We start from the raw sequence: 20,123 nt of genomic DNA on the forward strand, positions 1-20,123 counted from the left end.
AAGATCTTGTCTCACCCTACCCTTCCAAGTCTGCTGGAGAAATTATGGTAAATTGTACAAGTCAGGAAGAGAAATACAGCAGGTGAATTGACTCAGTGATATCAGTTACGTTGTGGTGATAAAAGTGAGAAAGTGCTTGATCACTTATGAGCTTAAAATAAAAATATGCTTTCTCTCTAAAGTGAAATAGTAAAAGAAGTAGTACTTCTTCCACCACGGCCATTCTTCACAATTTTGTGCCTCACAGTTACAAAGATGCTTAACTACAACAGAGTATGAAAGTTTTTTAATGTGCATTGTGAGAATAAAGTCGAAATATTGAAAATAAAGTTGAAATACCATTTATTTATTAAATAATTAATTAAACTTTATTCTCGACACTTCCTCTTTATTCTCCAAATGGTATTCCAACTTTATTTTCGACATTGCAGCTTTATTCTCAACATTGAACTTTAATTTTATTCACTTTATTTTCATTCTCGACATTTCGACTTTATTCTTGACATGGTAGCCAATTTCAATTTTATTCTAGACATTATGACTTATTCTTGACACGGTGTTTCAACTTTATCCTTAAAATTTCGATTTTTTCTCAGTTCAACTTTATTCTAGACCTTCCGATTTTATTACAATGCGACTTTATTCTCGACATGGTAGCCTATTAAAATTGTATTCTCGACATGACATGGTATTTCAGCTTTATCTTTAAAAGTTTTACTTTATTCGCATCATTTCTAATTTATTCTCAACATTTCAACTTTACTCTCGACATTTCATTTTTCATTCTCATAATGCCATATAAAAAATCGTCCTTATTTTTTCTCTTTTCATCTCTTATCTCTTTTCTCATACCTGGCCCTAATTGTTTCCCACAGGTAAACAAATATAGATTAATAGTAGATTTAACTACAGCCGTATTTCAAATAAATATAAATACACATTTCCAGGTGCAGACGGTGTCGTCCCTTCCTCCCTCAGCCTGCCCCCCCGGGCTGTTGTCAGTCCTCTGTGGCCCATCATGGCGGCCCTGTGCGGGACGGGACTATCCAGAGGAGGGACCGGAGGGAGGGAGGAGCAGCCTGGAATGATGACGTAGGATTGGAATGAGGGAGTGAATGTTCCGGGTCAGAAACTGGACGGGAGAGGAAATTAACTCCGGGACGAGACGTAAAAACGAGAATGCTACCCTCTTCTACACGGAGATGTAGCCTGTGCTTTTTACGCTGAAAAGAGGGGCTTTAAAAGCGGCGGAGGTCGACGTGAGACGAGGAAGCAAGTCGAGAAAAAAAAAAAAAAACAGGTGCCTACAAACTAACCAAAGTGAGACAACGACGGAGAATAATTCCCATGTTGGTCGCGACCTAGCTCGGTAACGTTACCGCGACTCACTTGCAGTTGTAGTTTCGGTGTTTGCTCGCTTGTGAGTTTCGCCTCGCTTGTGTTTGACGGTGAATTTAGTCCAGGACTGTCCCGACTGAAGCAATCTGTTGCATCCCCCTCCTGCCCGCTGTTTGTTTATCGCACGGGTACGAGATTTACTGCCACCTCCCCCGTGATGTTTCAGTGTATACCCCTGTGGCGGTGCAACCGTCATGTTGAGATGATCGATAAACGCCACTGCTCCCTGCTGTATGTGCCCGATGAGATTTATCGCTACGGACGGAGTTTGGAGGAGCTGTTGCTGGATGCCAACCAACTCCGAGACTTGCCCAAGGTAAGCAGAAAACCGCTTCCTCTCACTGGTTTAATGGCAGGTTCAGAGGAAGGGTACCGGAGCTTATTTTTGGTAACATGAAATACGTCCCTCCTGTTGAAGTGTTTCTGACACAGAGCTGCTAACTGAGCTGATCAGCCGTCCCGTGAGAGTCTGCTGGGTCCTGGGGACAATAATTACGCAAGATCAGCAAGGCATGCACCCTGTGTAGGTGGAAATTTTCCCTGAACTACACCTACCACCGCAGGTTAACTACACACATGTGTCAGAGTCTGGGGTTTGATCATAAAACATTTGAGTCCAAGGTGTCTCAAGCATTCATAGTCTACTGCAAAGCCCTGACGTTGTGTTTGATACGTCAAACCTGTTTGAACAGGTGATCCCATGATGAGGTCAGAAATACCCATGACCCTTTGTCTCTAAACTCCTGATGCTGTCAGCCTGATAGAAAGCCATGATTGCATTAAATACCTCCCTTTTTCCAGGGAATAGAATTTAATAATATCGATAAAATCTGAAGCCACAGTCTGGATGACTTGGTATTAAGAGGATATGAATAATTGTACCCTAGGGCAATATTGAAGTGGGCAATAATATGATTTAGGAGAAGTATCATTAATGACATGAAAATTAATTTCAAGCAGGCAGAGGCCTTCACAGTTCTGAATAAAAATGGGTACTGATACTGCTTATCAATGCAGATATAATTGTTACTGTTATTGATATTACTCACCATGCAAAAAAATAAGACATGATGTGAAAAGATGCAACAGTTATTTTATTATCAGTTTTGTACAGAAGTAACGAGTTAAAATGTTTCTTGAGTTATTGCACTTAGCTCCATTTTCATTAAACTTAGTAAAGTGAGCCATCTAAACGTTTGCTCTGTCAGCTGTCTATGTAAAGTTAGGCTGTGAAAATACAGGTAGCACTGTTGTTTGTCCAGGAGTTTATCATTATTTTGGTACTGACCAGTTGGGAACTGGTACCAGGTTATTACCGGTCCTAGACATCCAGCCCTAGTTTAAAATCTGACAATTGACACATTAAGACAAATGAAAGCACATGTGCCACCTGTGCATGCAAGCCTGTTGCAGTTGGCTCTGCTCATTTTCTAATCTTTTATAAATTTTTATCTTCTGAGTATAAAAATGCCAGTCTCATTTTTGTGCAAGGTAGAATGAGGCCAGGGATGGCTGTATGGCAGCGACAACTGAATTGACTGCCCGCCAGGAAGAATCACTCAATTTTGTAATGATATAAAAAACCCAGACATATCATGGCCAGTGCCCAGTCTGCTTAATATGGGCATCATTTGGACCATATCCCTAAGTGTATACATCACTAGGTCATGTTGTCTATATGCATAACCGACTGACAGTCCCAACAATGTCCATTAATTCTGAGAAAAGTAGGAAAATCCTCAGATTTGAGAAATGTATGCTGTCAGCTTACAAAGTAATTAATGAAATACTTGATTCAACACCAGATCCACGGTAGAGGCACATTCAAAGGTTTGTAAAATTGTCTTTCAAGTCTGTCACAACTAGATTGTCTTGAAAATTCAAGACTACAAAACAGTGTGCCTGTAACCCTTTAAAGATGCTCACACCTTCTGAATCATATAATGACTGAAGTACTCCATCAACATGTAGGAAGACTGCAGGCTACTGAATTACTGACAGGCTTGGTGAGGTGGGGATACACAAGCCTGGGCTCCTTACTTGTGACCCTAGTGCTCTGGATTAAGTGGGATACTAGTTAAAGGATTTGCTTGTAATTTCTCATGGGGCAGAATGGTTCATTTCTCTGTGTCGAGGCTTGAAACTCAACATCCCAGAGTCTGTCCTGTGGTGTCTCTGTGACATATAGCCCAGAGCTGCAACAGTGAGTGAAAGGATGACTGACTTTGTGGTTTCACAGCATATTCCCTTGAACCTCTGCAGCCAAACTTGTTTTATTGTAGAAGTTGCTCTCAGTGGCGCTTTAGCAAGTGTATTTTAAGCCTGAGAAAATTGTGTTGGGTACTTTTGATGTAACCTTCACAAGCAGGAAGTACATTTGATAATATATTGGGTTTACAGCTGGACAGAGTATGGAATGAGGTTTAGAAACTACCCTGACCTCATATAACTGAAATCACTGTGGGTCAGATGTAAAGCTGATTGGATTGAAGGACTGTTTAGTGCCTTTGCACACTACAGCTCTTTCTTCTGTTCACAACTGAATAAGTAGAAAATACAGATATTTTCTTTCCAAAAGTCCATGGAAAAAAGAAAAGACAGTTGAAAAAATATCTTAGGACTTGGCACGTCCATAGAAATTTGATGGAAGAGAGATAATGTGAGCAGCCTCCCATGGCTGTGTCACACTGCTTACTTTGTCCATCGAAGAAAAGCACCGGAACAGGTATTCTAACTGAAAACAAAGATGGCTTTATGTGTTTTGTTGTCGCCTCACTTGTGCATTTGTATGTGCTAGTGTTTTCTAATGAAGTCATAATGAATCATTGACCTGAATTGTTACAGAAGTAAGTACGGTGAGTACAGACCAATAAAACCATGAGCCAACTCACATATCAGACATGACACCTGACAAACCAAGGTACTGGCAAAGTAAGCCCTCTTTCCATCCTCTGTGACCACAAGGATGTGATTAGCAGGTGTACTCTTATTATGACAACACACACACAAAAGCATGACATTTTGGTAATCTCTATACTCTGTGTACAAATATTTGAAGTATGTTTAGAGGATAGAGAGGTGGATTATTTGCATGCCGACAAGAGAAACTGTTGTTGTGCTCTTTGGCATGTAAGTAATGCCATCAATGCTTGCTGAGTGAGCCCCAGAAACTTCCAACTGGATAAACCTTTGTATCAGTCCAGTTCAGTGCTCACTGTGTGGCCTCCTCATATTTGCCTCCGTGGTGGCCAATTGAGTGAACGCCGGCCACTTATTTTATGATAGTATTGATAGTGATGTAACACAGCTTAGACACTATAAATGTATTTCAAGTTAATCATTTCAACCAACAGGCAGATAAGGACGTGCACAAGGCAGTCTTAATGGCAAGATGAAACAGCAAAGGTGTGTTTTACACTAACAAGATGAGGCAAGTTTAAGTAGAGCAGATAGTTTCAATAGTTTTACAAGGAAAAATCTGATGACCAAGTCATGGAGACATGAAGCACAGCTTTGTATGAGTATGTTTAATAGCTGTTTTCCTTGGCATGTTTTCTTTGTGCGATTGTTTTATGTATTATTTGTGCTGCTGAGTCAGTGGGCTAAATTAGCAAACAGTAACATGCGTCTGTTTATTCAAAGTTTCCCTTCAGGAACTGGTCGTCACGATACATACCACCAGTCTGGTTCACAGTAGTCTTTAGCTTACTAAACAGCAGTCAAACTAAGAAGACAACCAGATAAGAAGAAATGCAAGATTCGCAAGCAAGTCGAAATGCTTGTGCCTGTTCATCCAGTTTAAAAATGAATGCAGTTTCCACTGTCTCCAGCTCCAGTGAAACTGTAAGAGTGACAGAGGTATTGGTAGCTGCGTCAAAGAGCCATGAATTACTGGTATGCTGAAAGCAACTCTTAGATATGACCTATGCATATAGAATTCCTTAGATTTAATCATTTCAGGCGTTTCTCAAGCAAAAATACCAAACATTCTCTGGCATTTTTTTCAGTGTGAGGATGCAATGCTTTTCTTTTACTGTCATACATGATAGTAAACTGAATATATTAAGGTTTTGGACTATTAGATTAAAACCAACCAGGCAATCTGGATACATCACCCTGGCTTGCTTCTTAGACTAAACAGTTAATTTAGAAGGGATAACTGATAAAAAAATAATCACTTGTTGCAGCCCTAGAATTATTTTTAAACCTGCCAAGCAATAAAAATACCAGATATAATCCTGTTTGTTTAACATGCAAGTCAATCATAATTGGCTTCTCAAATGTGAATATTTGCATGTTTTCTTAATCTTCTGTGATAACATCTTTGAGTTTTGGACTTTTGATTGTGCAGAAACAATCCATTCGAATACGTCAGTTCTGGGTTTTATTTATTTATCTATTTATGTTACAATTTTCAGGCATTTTAGAGCAAACATTTCAATGAATAACTAATCTGCAGATTAACCGATAATGAAAATATTTGTAACTTGCAGCCCTAGTTCAGGCATGCATAGCTTTTTTGGAGATCTGCTATCGTGACCACCATTTAGGTGTTTCAAACATTACACACAGAGTGATGGAGAGAAGAAGCAATATCCTCTTTGAGACAGGAAGCTGCAGGGTTTATGATGTGAGTGAGGTGGTAAAGACAGTGGTGCTATGAATCCCAGAGCAGGAAACTGGTGTGGTTGGGTGACTTACTAACTGTCATGTGATCTACAAGAAGATCTTGTTCTTGCAAAGAAAGAAGTGTCATAAAGGTAAGAGCAGTTGCATCTGTTGCAGATGCTGTGACTGACTGTATAAACATTGCTGTATGTTAGGGGCATACTGGCTTACAAAACTCATGGTTCTGATCACATATTTTGTCATGGATTGGATCATTTTTCAGATTATCAAAAAATAGGTTAGGTGTAAATAAATTTAAAAATGCACTTGGCTCTGAAGTAGCCACCTCAATGGACAATGATACTCGCTGGGTCTAAAAGGGTCTTTGTCTCTGCATCAAATATCCCTAACTTAGTAAAACGCAACATGAAAGAATAGTGGAATGAATAACAGCAACAGTCTTTTTATTTTCTCTTCCACATGACTTAAATGGAACTTAGGTAACAACTCTAAGGCAACTGTGAGGGGACACACTACCTCAAATACAGAAGGCTTTTAAATCATGATGTCAGCCATTGTGATGGACAATGGTATCATCCATTGGCACAACCCTAGTGTAGTATAATACCTGTAATAGATAATTACACCATACAGTATGATAACACTACACTCTGCAGTCAGGTTCAGTGTCTGATTGGTTATATGTTACGATTAACAGCCAAACAACACTGAAGGCTGAGTCACAGATGAAGAGATAGAGCTGCTGCAGTTAGCATATAGAGCTGTGTGTCAGCAGATATCGTCAAACTTGCAATCAACATCATGATATTATGATCTAGGCCTACTTTTATGTCTAGCATGCACAGTTTGCCTGTTACACCAAATACCTAAAGTCACAGCCTACATGATTTTAGTCAATGTAGATGAAAGCGGTGATTTTTAAGCTGGTTGCTGCTCCTTTTTTTTTTAAATTAAGACTCTGTGCCACACAGTATTACACTTCAGAGTAAAACACAGCAGCATCTGTCTTGTCTTTTCACAGCAGCTCTGCGAAAAGATTTGGAGAATTGTTACTTTGAAAAGTAACAGTGGCAGTAAAACTTTATTTCACACTATGATGGTTAAATTTAGTCCACATTTCACAGTTGTAGACTCCATTAAGCATTCAACACTGATGTCCTTGTCTTAAGTCTTTGTGGCTGTAGGGTTATAGCCTGGCAAATGTAATCAACTGAGGTTTTGTTGATTACATTTGCCAGAAACCTTGTCCAGATGAACAACAAACTCTACTCTACTGATCAAAAAAGGTTTTTTTTTGGTTAGGTTATGTAAGAATGTTCGTTACTAAACTACAAAGTCACATCTTCCTTGTATCATATGAATAGTCTACATTAAGGGCTTTTGTTGGCCACTTGCAGGGTAATAATCCATGCACTCACTTCCCACAAACCACATTCAGGCTTCTGCTTGTTCTCCAACAAACAGTGCTGAAGGTGAAACTGAAGTTTCAAACATTGACTCGGGAGTTGGGGGAATGGTTAATGTATTCTTGAGTCAGTCTGTTTTGGTTTTTGTATGTCACACATGGGTGACTGGGGCGTGGTGCTGAGTGACACCAACAGGAAGAACAGGTTTGCTGTCAGTATGCTAATGCTAGACTCACAAAGCTCATGGCAAATTTGCAAGCAGACCGATCATACAGAAGAATCAGTTATGTTAATACCCTGATTGTCTGTATTATTATTAGGAGGATTTGAAAGGGACAAAGGCCAGACAAAAGCAGTTAAATGAAACTGACTTTGTTTTCTCTGGGGCTGAAAGTTCTGAGAGTTTTGAACCCTTGATACAGAAGTATCAAGGGCAGAGTACCTGTGTTTGCTTTCAGCTGTGATCACTGTGTCATAAAGGAGTGGCATAGTTCAAATAGGAAGTTCGAGCGTGGTAGAAACATTGGTAAAATCCACCTTAAAACTGAATCTGAATTATTTTCCTTATCTGTCACAGTTAAGGTTAGTTCCTGTGGAAATTAACAAGTCTGTACTAGCCTAGACTCACTTGATGATATCATCAAGAGACAAGTTTTTGAGCTGTGCACTTGTGATTGGGAGCCTGACTTTGCAGACAGAAACTGCACTCACAATATGTTTGCAAGTGCCTGAAAGGTGAAAGTGAAATTAAGGTGGTTAAGTTGCAAAAACTCAGTTGTTCATCATGACTTGTGAGAGGACAGGTTTGCTTGCTTGTTGAAATGATGGATTAGAGACTCTTTGAACTGTCTTAAGACCTTAGAATGACATGGATTTTGTAGCAGGGTGGAGTTTGACTTTGGACTCTTGGGCTTCATTTATTGTGCACACATTATTAAGATGTGATACGCATCTGGATATGGTCTACAGCTAGATCATGTGTTCTTATTTTCAAAAAATTTAAAGACATTATACAGCTATCTAACATTAGCTATGCTCAGATGCAGAGATGATCTGGCAGTGCAATAATATTATGATTCAATTATAATATGATTACAGCTTTTATGCTTTTGTCTTCCTTACCCATATTAAACATCCAGAAACAGAATACATATACAGGCTTTTGTAGCTTTAGAGCCGAAGGGTTGAATATTATTGGCAATGGCACAATCACTAAGAATTAATCAGAAGTCATTAAGGCTGGAAAAGTATTAGGCTAATTTTGTGATGATGAGCTGCATGGCTTATCTGTGCACAAACCATACTGATATATTGATCCTCAATAGCAGCTTGCCATAACCATAACTATATTTTCAGATCAGTATAGCCTTGTTGAGATCCATCAACCTACAGACAAAACATAACATTTACCTGTGCACACAACTCCAGAACAATAAGCTATTGTAAAGGAGAACCAGAGGAGACACTGGCTCAACAATAAGGATTGCCTTGGGCAAGTGAAATGCCACAGTGGGCAAGTAAATTTAGCAACTTGCTTGTCTGATTTGGCTTAGAGCTGATGATGGAAGTAGCTAAGGAGTGAGCCATCTCACCTCCTTCTCATTGCTGTTGTGAGTTGCACGCGCCCAGAACTGGCCAGGCATTTGTGAGAAAATGGCAGTGGTCAAAGAAACTTATGAGCTGAAGCGCAAGTGGGCATTTCAGTTATCCTGGAATCAGGAGTTTAGTCGGGAGGTGTTAGAGGATGTGTTCAAAACTCCAACTATGTATTGTGCAGTTTGCTGCAAGTTTTAGAGAAAGGCAGATAAACCAGGTTCATTTCTAATGCACATAAAGTTTTTAAAAAACCTTGCTGAGGTTCCATAAAAAGAGCCGATAGCATCTTTCTGGCATGGCAGAGGGGACTTGCTGGTGCTTGGACTAAACATGAACACTGAGGCAAAATATTATCATGTTTCAAAAAACCTGCAGCTGTTCTCTTATACTCCAGTGTGACTGCTTCTCAACAGAAGAACAGGACTGACCTGGGTCTCTCCTGACTTGTTGAAGACATTCTTTGGTAACATTGATAAATAAAACTATTGGTATACAGTTGGAGGTAAAAAGTTTTTGAAGGTTGGATTCATGTCGGTTAAAGGGATTCCTTTAGTGACACAATTTTACAGCATAGAAGAGTATATCAAAATTATATGGTATGCATATGTAGAAACCCTCATAATAAACCACTTATCTGTTTAAAATGCATAGTCATTGTGTTGCACTGTTTGAATTCTTTGTGCATGAGGATAGAGAACAAAGTTGTTTATTTAGCCATATTTAGGTGAAAATATGTTTGCCACATACTGGACATACAGATCAAAAGAGTACAGAGCATATTTAACAGCAACTGAAGTGACTGATTGATTGAATAATAAATGTATGGTTTTAGCAACTGCATTCATGGATGAGCTCTCATGGCCAGCTGCCTTTTAACAAGCAATAACAGGGAAATTACAAAGGCCACAGGGGAAGCTCAGGAGGCTGTTTTTTTCTGTTCATGCCAAAACATTAAGGGAACCTGAAGCAGTATTGTCAGCTACCTGCTTTACCACCACACAGACAGGCTTCTGCCCGCTCTTGTTATGGGCGTCAAGTATGTGCTTGTGATAATTGCTTTTGCCTTTTAAATAGGTGTGCCAACTGCATCTTTCTCCCACAGAAAATGACAACAAAGCCATATCTCTGTATTTCTAAGTAGTAACTCATGACTGTGACCTCTCCAAACAATTGTATTAGTTGTGTGACTTTTTGAGGCCTCACATCTAATCTGGTATATTGGCAGAGAAGAATGGGGTCTGTAAGAGATCACACTTTTAAGAGGGGGACAAAAAGTAAAACCTGCTGTCAGACACTCAAAAAACCAAAGGTTAACAAAATGACCAATGTTCAAGGCAGTCTTCTTTTCTTCTTGATATCAAGGAATAACAGAAATCAAAGACAGCATGTTGAGGCTGCAGACTGGCCTTCATCATTGTGCTCATGGTCTCTAGGTAAACCTTTTAGACTACAAAAAATCCCTGCTTTTGGTTCCAGTCAAATCCTCTAGTCAACTGCAGTTGTTTTGTCCATGTCTAGTCGGTGCTGTAGCATCCTAGCTATTAGAGCTACAGTGATTAAACAGTAAATAAATTAGCTGTCAGCTATTTTGGTAATCAATTCATTGATGAGTAATTTTTTAGAATAGAACATTCTCTGATTCCAGCTTCTTAAATGGGAATATTTTCTGGTTTTCTTATTCCTCTGTGACAGTAAACTGAAAATCTTTGGTCTGTGGAAAACAAGACATTTGAGGATGTCACCGTGGGCTTTGTGAAACACAGCTAAATGTTTTTCACCACATTTTATAGACCAAACAACTAATTTATTGGTCAATAAAATAAATCGACATATTAATTGACAATGAAAATTATCATTAGTTGCAACCTTACTGGCTATCTGAATACATTTCAAGTTAAGTTGATGCATCACAACCAATCAGTGGACACTTTGACATGGGAAAAGCACAGGTGCTGCTTATTACATTAAAATTACTCTGTTCTATTCAAGTGTCCCAGCAGGTTGTCACAGTTAGAGGTGTAAGAAAATATTGGTACACTCAGTATCACAACATTTTGTTTTGTGATACTGTATCGATTCTCAAAAACATGGTATTTGGATATTGTGATGCATGCAAAGATTGGTGGCATTGGTTTATTCTGTGTTGTGTTTTGTTGTATTGTTACTTCTTCACTGTTCTATTTGCATAAAAAAAAGCAAACTTGATTTGATCATATTTTATGCATTTGGTTGTTAGTTCTTTTTACTGTCACTTTTCCTAAAATTAAATGAAAATAGTAATCTGTACAGTATCACAATATATGCAATATATGGAATTGCAACCCCTGTTTTGGGATACATACCATAATGCCAGCTTCTCGCCAATACACTGCCCTAATGACAGTGTGACAGTGAGCCAGCCTGCACAATACCAGGACCACAATTAATCACAATATGGCCAAGTGCAATATCCAATTCACAGAACCAGAACCTAATCATATTTTTTTGAAAAAGGAAAAATATGTGAGAAAACAGAACAGAAGTACTGTAATGGTACATAGTTTTTTCCAGTAAAAAAAGAAAATTGTAATACAAAAATGATCATTTCCACTACAAATATTGCCCATCGCAATGTCAAAATAACTGCAATGTGAGTTTTTTACCATCTCGAGCAGCCCCAGAATTCAGCCATCAACACTTTTATTGTATTGTTTACACCTGTGCTTTTCCTACAGTGACATATCAAAATGTCTCCCTTGTTAAAAACCTATACAGTTATTCATCTGTTAAGAGCAGCCTGCTGTTATGGTGACATATCTGCTATAATGTCATGTAATATTTGAAGACACACAGAGGAGTACTGACAGTTTCTATTCAGGATGTTTGAGAACGATACCGGAATAACAACTTGACTATCAAGCTTCTTCTCACACGTGGTTCACCTCCACAGGTGTTTTCACTTCATTTACCCGATGAGAGCTCTTGTGTAGTCTCGTTCTGTAGCTCCTGTTGGAGCAGGAGACAGCTCCCACCTTTTATCTTTTTTCTTTCTCACATTGTGGAGACCCATTTCATACTCATAATAGCCCCACCCAAACTTCAACATGAGCAGAGATGTAATCAACCAGAATAATTTAAAGCAGTTGTGTGACTGTGTGCTGCTTTTAAAGATGAAAAAGTAACAAGGTCCGTGCTGCTTTAATACAAAGTCAACCCTGGTTAAAATATAAAACCACATTCAGTTTAATATAAAATGAATAAATATGTAACTTCATTTATTATAGCATCTTTAACAAAGGTAGTGTTCATCCCAGCAATAGAGATTTTGTTTCTGTTGAATTTAATTTTTTTTGTATGAACCAATAGCAAAGAAAGGAGTGATCCAAGAAGGCGTAAAAAAATTCTAACTCTGTAATTAGTTCAAGATGCACCAGTGTTGTCAAAGAGCATTGCTAAAATGTCAAACTGTTCAAATGTTTTTACTGAATAAGTGTTTCTTTTCACCTTTCAGCCTTTTTTCCAGCTGGTGAAACTACGAAAACTTGGCCTGAGTGACAATGAGATCCAGAGACTTCCGCCTGAAATAGCCAACTTCATGCAGCTGGTAGAACTGGATGTCTCTCGAAATGGTAAGAAGGGAAAACACTGATATACCAAAACAGCACAAAAGTAAGGTAGAATATTATAACACAGACCCATTTGTTACAAATCTCATTTTATAACTATTTCTGTGTATTTCTTCACGTCTGCAAGAATATTTTTTCACAATTGAGCAAGACAGCGCCAAGTTCAGCCAATGAATCACATTGACAGATTTACTCCCCATTAGTGAAGCTGATGCAACAAACAAGCATGAAAAGATGGTTTGCGTTAGCCTGAATCTCCCAAGTTGTTCGTATGGAGCTGAGATAATTCCTTTAGACACACTGGTTAGGTTTCTCCTGCAACAGAGAATGATGTGTACAGTTGTAGCTGCACAGAAAAAACAATTTCAGATGGTCAACTAATGCTGGACTTGCACCAAAGGACTCGATCAGGTATCTCACTGTCTCAGACAAAATTCTAATGTCTGAATAAAATCATTAGAGCTTTGCTTGAGTTGAGGCATGTTCCTGTTATCCTGATTGTTTGATGTAAGGTGGTAGTAAGTTAAGAGGTAGTACAAACAGACATTTAACACACAGTGCTATTTGTGACACAACCTTTATTTTGGTCAAAATAGAATGCATTTTATTTAAAGCCTCTTTTACACAGCCTGTTTGAGGCAGGAGTGTTACGCCTTTATTCGGCCTGGCTGTGACAGAGATGGAATTGGGGGGGCATGGGGGGTATTTTCATTCCACCTCTGATCTGCCAGTGGAGGTAGTAACAGAGCTGAATTGAGGTCTGTGTAAAAGAATGAGCCAGCATGGTGAGACACAATGCACGTTAGATGCTGTTTTTTTACATACTTATTCCATATATTTGTCAACTGTGTTTAAGCTGAGAGAGACGAACAGATACTTCCTCCAGCTCTAACACAGCAGTGTGTGTGTACTATGCAGACACACACAGACAGGCAAGAGGAGAGAAATCCCTCCCCACTGTTCATCACACAAGGCAATCTTCTCAATTTCATTGTTGCAGAAGAAGAGACGCCCTGCTTATCCATTAGCTTTACATAATGAGCTTCGCATTTACACACAGACATGTGTAGAGACAAGCCTTCATTGTAGCAGTTATTGCGTGATCTCTGTGTAAAACAGCCTATTTTCATTTACATTTTCAAATTCTTCTTAAAAAAATGTCTTCATGGTATCAAGTGCGATATAATGGCTGTTAATCTACAGTGTGTTGTGTTAAAATACTAGGAGGATCTGCCTTTGATTTCAGTTATTGGAAGTGAAAGCTCCTTTTGATCCATATATACTGAAACTGAATTTTTTGGGGAAAAAGCAACTGTCTTACTTAACTGCTGCTGACTGTATGGTAACATCTATTAAAACCTGCGTGAAGTGATTAAGAAGTATTTTAACATGTGTCTTTTTTTCTTATTCAGATATTATGGAAATTCCAGAGAGCATTTCATACTGCAAAGCCCTCCAAGTGGCAGATTTCAGTGGAAATCCATTAACAAGGTAGTCTTACAAATGATATGTTACTTTTCAAAAACAAACCCATCATCATATGAATTTAATGATTTGAATGTTGATATTTTCTCAAATATTCAGCTGTCAAGCATTGAAACATTGATAAAACCATGCATTTCACATTTATTGATTCTAATCCTGTTTGGATGTTGGATAACAAATATAAGGAGACCTTTGAAAATTAACTTTAAAAAAAATCTTTTGTATGGAGAAGAGTTTATATTTCCCTTGTCTGCATTGTGTGTGTTTTTAAGATCCCCTGCTGTCATTCTTGTTATTATAAACATTTATTCACTCTCTTTGACAGACTGCAGAATGTGCATAGTATGCTTTTCACTGTGTGGGTGAGACTGAGTCTCATTTGCACCTCAGCAGGGGCAAAACCACATTGCATTGCAGTATATAGTTTGGGAGGCAACAATGAATAGTATTACAAAGGCATTGGAGTTCAATACTGTTAAAGTGCACACACACAACACTCTTTTTCCACAGTAGTAACCTAATTTTCCACTCTTTAATCAGCCCTATTTTAACAGTTTAATTGTAATGGTCTGGCTATGACTATATCTTAGAAGGAATGTGATGTCATGTGGTTGTCAGTCTTGAATTCATGGGAATATTAAAGGCCCAATCTGTATTTTTTCAATACATAGATTACAGCTATATTCACTTATGAATTTTAATTAGCAATAGTTGTGCTTTTCAGCTCATCATAATTGAAAATATAGACAGATATATGGATAAATTATTTTGTCTTGTGTTTGAAAACACAATGATATAATCAGAAAGTAATAATTATGATTTTGTTGTGTGTATGAGCTCTTTGGTTAAAGGACCTGACAGCAGGTTTCAGGTTAAACTTCAGTGGTGGTAATTCTGTTTAATATTACTAAGTTTTCAATTCAGTGTCCAAGGTCCAAATACCAGCAGCAGGTTGCAGGAGCTGGCTAGTCATTTATTAGGACTTGTTGATAGCCTGTTTGATTGATATACAGAACCAGTCTGAATGCTTCAAGGCTTTGTGTAATGTGATAGGATTGTTGGCTTGCATTCATTCCAAATGTTTTTGCGCAGAAATGTTGAGCAAGCCCACATTTATGTAGAATTCTCAAAGACAATTACAAGTACATTTAGGCCGCCACCAAAAATGAAAATAACCAGAGCTGAGAGGATGCAAGAACCATTTTGTTGTTGCTGCAATGGATCAAAGTACGACCACAACCAGCATCTAAGTAGTCCCATCTGGCCAGCCTGCAATATTTAAGGAGGATGATGGATTTTTAAGTAAATACCTGACAAAAGGAATATGCAGGTTGTCTGTCTTGAACCAGAAAATGATCAGTCCAGAAGAAAAAAGGCACACGGTATCCTTTTTTCAGGTGACCTTAGCTTAGTGACTTTTACTGCCCTGTTCTTTGAACGTCATGGACTGTGTAGCAGGTGCATATTGTGTAAGTAAGCCTTTGTGGAAAAATATCTAAGAGCATTCAAATGTTCATCCTGGAGTTTAACAGGAATATTTTGTCCCCTTTTTTTTCATTCTCATTTCATTTACAAATTAAAGCATTTAATTCTAGAGCTGCATTAAGCATTTTTTTAATAGAAAGGCAGACCAAAGGGCAAAGCTGAAAAGCAACAAGCACAGATAACCTTCAACTTATCAAGAATTTATGGCCCAAGTGTGGTGAACTCTTGCTTAACATTACTTACAGGACAGTCTCCGCAGAAACAAAGCAACATGTCTCCATCCTTTTAGAATCTTCTTTCACATGCAAAATGCTAGTCCAACATTCACCCTCAAGTTACTGTAAAAAAAATATTTCAAGTATTTAAAACATTTGCATTCAGTTCTTTTTTGTGCACTCCTTCACAGTTGCCATCATGACATTGTGGCCTTTCTTTCATTTCCAGATTACCAGAAAGTTTTCCAGAGCTACGAAATCTAACATGCCTTTCCATCAATGATATTTCATTGCAAGTTCTTCCAGAAAACATTGGAAAGTAAGTAAATGCAAAATGTTTCATCATACTTGCTTTGATATACTGTGTGCGTCCCACTTTGCCAGTAAAACATTTACACAGAATTTCATAGCAGAGGCAAAAATGAAAATGTTTCTTACCCTGAAATGACTAATGTCGATGTTACCGTGATCAAATGGTTTCTAAGATTTTAACCTTTACAAATCTACATAATTTCCCAGACTACAGACGCCTTGTTTTGGAGTATCTTGGTGCAGCAGTTTGAGGTGCCAGCGTGTTCTTGTGTGGCGAGGATTATCATTAATTTTACATCACATTCGACAAAAACAATTTTTTTCTTCCAGCCTTTGTGACGTGGTATCCATTAACAGACACTAGGCAGTCTAGTGAGTAAAATAGTGCTGCACAGTTATTTGAAATGTTATAAAAATTGCAATATGGCCAAGTGCAATATGTACACACAGAAGCTGCATTTTTTTTTTTTTGATGAAGGAAAATTATGTGCCAAAACAACAATGCAGTTAAATACTGTAGTAGGGCTGTAACTAATGATTATTTTCATTATGAATTAAACTGTTGATTATTTTCTAAATTAATTAATTGGTTGTTTGGTCTATAAAATGTCTAATGATCAGTTTTTCCCAAAGCCCAAGATCATGTCCTCAAATCTTTTCTCCTCGACAGTTTACTGTCATAGATGGGTAAAAATTAGAAAATATTCACATTTGAGAAGCTGAAATCTGAGAATTTTGCCATTTTTAAATTAGAGAATGACACAAAATGATTAATGCATTATCAAGAGTTGGTGATTAATTTAATAGATTTATCGTTGCAGCTTTCTGCAGATATAAGACAGCAAAATAGGAAAAAATAAAAATTGTGATGCAAAAATGATAATTCCCTCTGTGTAACTAATCGGAATATGATTTATTTAACCATATGGCACAGCCCTAGTGTAAAAGCAGATATTACTTTGCTCAACCAAGCCACTGAACCATGAGTGGGCACATTTCCTTTCAAAATGCATTGAGCTCAAACATTTCTTTAGAGTGGCACTCCTCTTTGTGGCAAAGTAGCCAGGTTGACAATTGCTGCAGGTTTTTTTTAGCCAACACAGACGAGACGTCCTCCTACACAGATAATTTACATAAAGTATGACAATGTTCCTTCTGAACTAAAAGATTTTAAAAACCTGTGATGTTTCCAGACCATTAGTAACCTCCTACTGCTCAACTCACCAAAGGTTATGCATTAAGTGCTATTAGCAGCAGAAATAGACATAGCATGTCAAAGGGTCTGCATTTCTATTGTCTCCCTTTCCCCTGATTGTAATAATTTCTTCTTAAGTCTCCTCCAGCATACCGACAACATTAGTCTTCACAGACACATCAGTCAGTGTCCTCTCTTTGGCTGCATTGTCTTTGTTCATAAAAGGCGAAAGGCCTTGTGAGATGGCACATAATCTGCTGTAGTGAAAGGACATGTCTGCCAGCATTCTTATTCCTATGAGGTTTCTCTTATTGTGGATTTGAGTTATAATTGGATTTAATAACAGAACTATGTGCTTTTACGTCAAATTGCCACAGGGGATGTTTTAGGAGAAGTTTGGAATTCAAGGAAAACTGAATTAAAAGCCTTACGGGGGTGGATTTAAAAGGATAAAATTAGTCCAGACAGCTACTAGCCTTTGCTACATCCTGTTACCCTTTTCTTTTTTTAAACAAATAACAGTATATTAATTGAATGCATTTTTATTTAAAACTGAATTGAAAGAAAATGTTGCTGAACATATGTCCAGCAGTGCATTTAAAATAATTATTGGCAGTGGATTGGATGGCATATTTTAACCATTAGATAACTGCTGAAAACAGGTGGAGCTAAACTAAACAGAGATTTGTCTTGGCTTGCCACGGGACATAAATTAAGGATTACTGCTGAACCTCTCAGGGATAATGCATGGTTGGCGAATAAGAGCCGGACAGTCAAGAAATTATTCTTCTTGCTCCTTTAGTGATCACAAACCAGGATTGTAGACTTTGAAATAATACTCTGCTACTTACAGATGGACATTTTAGGCTTTATGTGAAATCTGATGTTATACACATAAAGTGTTTAGCCTAGTGATAGTATTAAATTAGATTTCACGCAAGACACAAAACACCAGATGGATTTTCCATTGAAGAGCTGTACTGTAATTGGTTGAAGACGGTCTGAACTCTGAGGATGGTCCTGCATGGGCAAAAACAATTGTAATTCTGTTGAGCATTCATTGGATTATAGATATTTCCTAAATTACAAGATATTCTGCAACATGTTAAACCTTATTGTTAAAGACTTCAAACAAACGTCAAAACAGGGCTCAACATTAAGGATTGCCCACTTGCCCGGGGCAAGTAAAATGCCATGTCAGGCTAGTAGATCTAGCAACTCACGTGTCTGACTGGGGAAATGGCATAATAGACTTAAACTATTAAACTGTTTTGATAATTGATTAGTTGTTAAGGTAATTTTTAATGTGTAAAATGCTATTTTTAGCCTCCCAAATATTAAGATTTCCTTGCATTTCTCATTTATTATTTTTTTTAAACTGAAAACTTTAGGTTATTTTATATTTTGTGGATGTCAGAACCCTAGAATTAACATGACGGTTAACTTTAGTGTTTGTTGTTAGTGGATAACCACTAATAAATAAAACAGGGACAAGTAAAAAATTACTTTGGACAAATAGATTTCTAACCATAATCATTTAATCATGGAAAACCTAAAATCAATAAAAACAAAGTAAATGAGGATTCAATTTTTTGCTTGCTTTAAGCTGGACATTACATTGGAAATGTCATTACCCTATGTCGGATTTGTGGTCTGCCTTTTTATATATCACATGCTCACTAGCAACACAGTAGTTTTCATATACAGAATTTATTTCAAAGATGTATTTAAAAAAAACGCCTCCTTCAGAAATTTTGTAGACTTCCTAGTTGGCTTATAACAGCTATTTATCATATTAATCATTAATCATGTTATCATGTTAATGTTGTTCACCATGGCACCAGGTACAAACTGCACATAGACAACGGCTGGAACTTTGACAGATGCAGTGACTGATTTACATTATTTTGATTTTGCACAGGTTACCTTTATGACTTATACAGTTTTCCTGCCAACAAAGTCAGCTTAAGTTCAAGAGATCTCCTAACACCCTTTTCCTCATGGTACGGCATGTGCCCCACATATGTCCCATATCTGTCTTACATAACACAGTGACTTGAGGCCTGCTCTCTGTCAAGGGAAGAAGGTAATGAAAACCACAACACAGTTGGGAAAAGAGGATGAGATAAATGCTCAAGAGGTTATCAGTGGTTTACTTCCTGGGATGGGAGTGCTTTCTGACAAAAAATGTTTTTCACAGAAACCTGAGACACTTGCAGTTGTTTTCATCATTTATTCTGTCTGCCTTTTTATCTCTGGCTTAGTGATCTGCTCTGGTGAAGAAAAAGCACAAAATTAACACAAAATATCCATTGTATTATCACATTTGAGGGTGAGCACTGAGATTTATAGACGCTGAATTATAGAGTGGCAGTCATTAATCTACTATTAATCGATTATTAAATTAATCGCCAACTGTTTTTATGATCTATTAACGGGTTTGAGTAATTGTAGAAAGAAAAGTCAACATTTTCTGATTCTAGCTTCTTAAACATGAATATTTTCTGGTTCCTTTATTCGTCTATAACAGTAAACTGAATATCTTTGGGTTGTGGACAAAACAAGACATTTGAAGACATCACATTGGACTTTGGGAAACACTGATCAACACTTTTTGCCATCTTCTGATATTTTATGGATCAAGAAAATAATTTACATATTAATCCACAGTGAAAATAATGGGTAGTTGGAGCCCTACTAAATTAAGAAGCAGTTCAAACTTGTCCACTAGATTTTGTTAATCCCTTTGGCTCAGCCTGCATGGATCATGATTGTGCATGATTGTAAACTGCACTGC

General features: G+C 37.7%; 1 protein-coding gene across 1 annotated transcript in view; it reads left to right on the forward strand.

Annotated features, from left to right (window-relative positions):
- Positions 1 to 1,090: 1,090 nt before the first annotated feature.
- The window catches only part of lrrc1 (leucine rich repeat containing 1), a 31,006-nt gene continuing 11,973 nt past the window's right edge, over positions 1,091 to 20,123 (forward strand). Inside the window, exons 1-4 of the mRNA XM_084735457.1 lie at positions 1,091 to 1,714; positions 12,520 to 12,637; positions 14,047 to 14,125; positions 16,049 to 16,138. Of these exons, the coding sequence (XP_084591583.1) occupies positions 1,556 to 1,714; positions 12,520 to 12,637; positions 14,047 to 14,125; positions 16,049 to 16,138 (446 nt within the window). The 5' untranslated portion in view covers positions 1,091 to 1,555. The remainder of the gene's footprint in view (positions 1,715 to 12,519; positions 12,638 to 14,046; positions 14,126 to 16,048; positions 16,139 to 20,123) is intronic.

The sequence above is a fragment of the Lutjanus erythropterus genome, chromosome 14 (assembly GCF_056507025.1).
Source record: "Lutjanus erythropterus isolate fLutEry1 chromosome 14, fLutEry1.hap2, whole genome shotgun sequence".
Lineage (NCBI taxonomy): Eukaryota > Metazoa > Chordata > Actinopteri > Lutjaniformes > Lutjanidae > Lutjanus > Lutjanus erythropterus.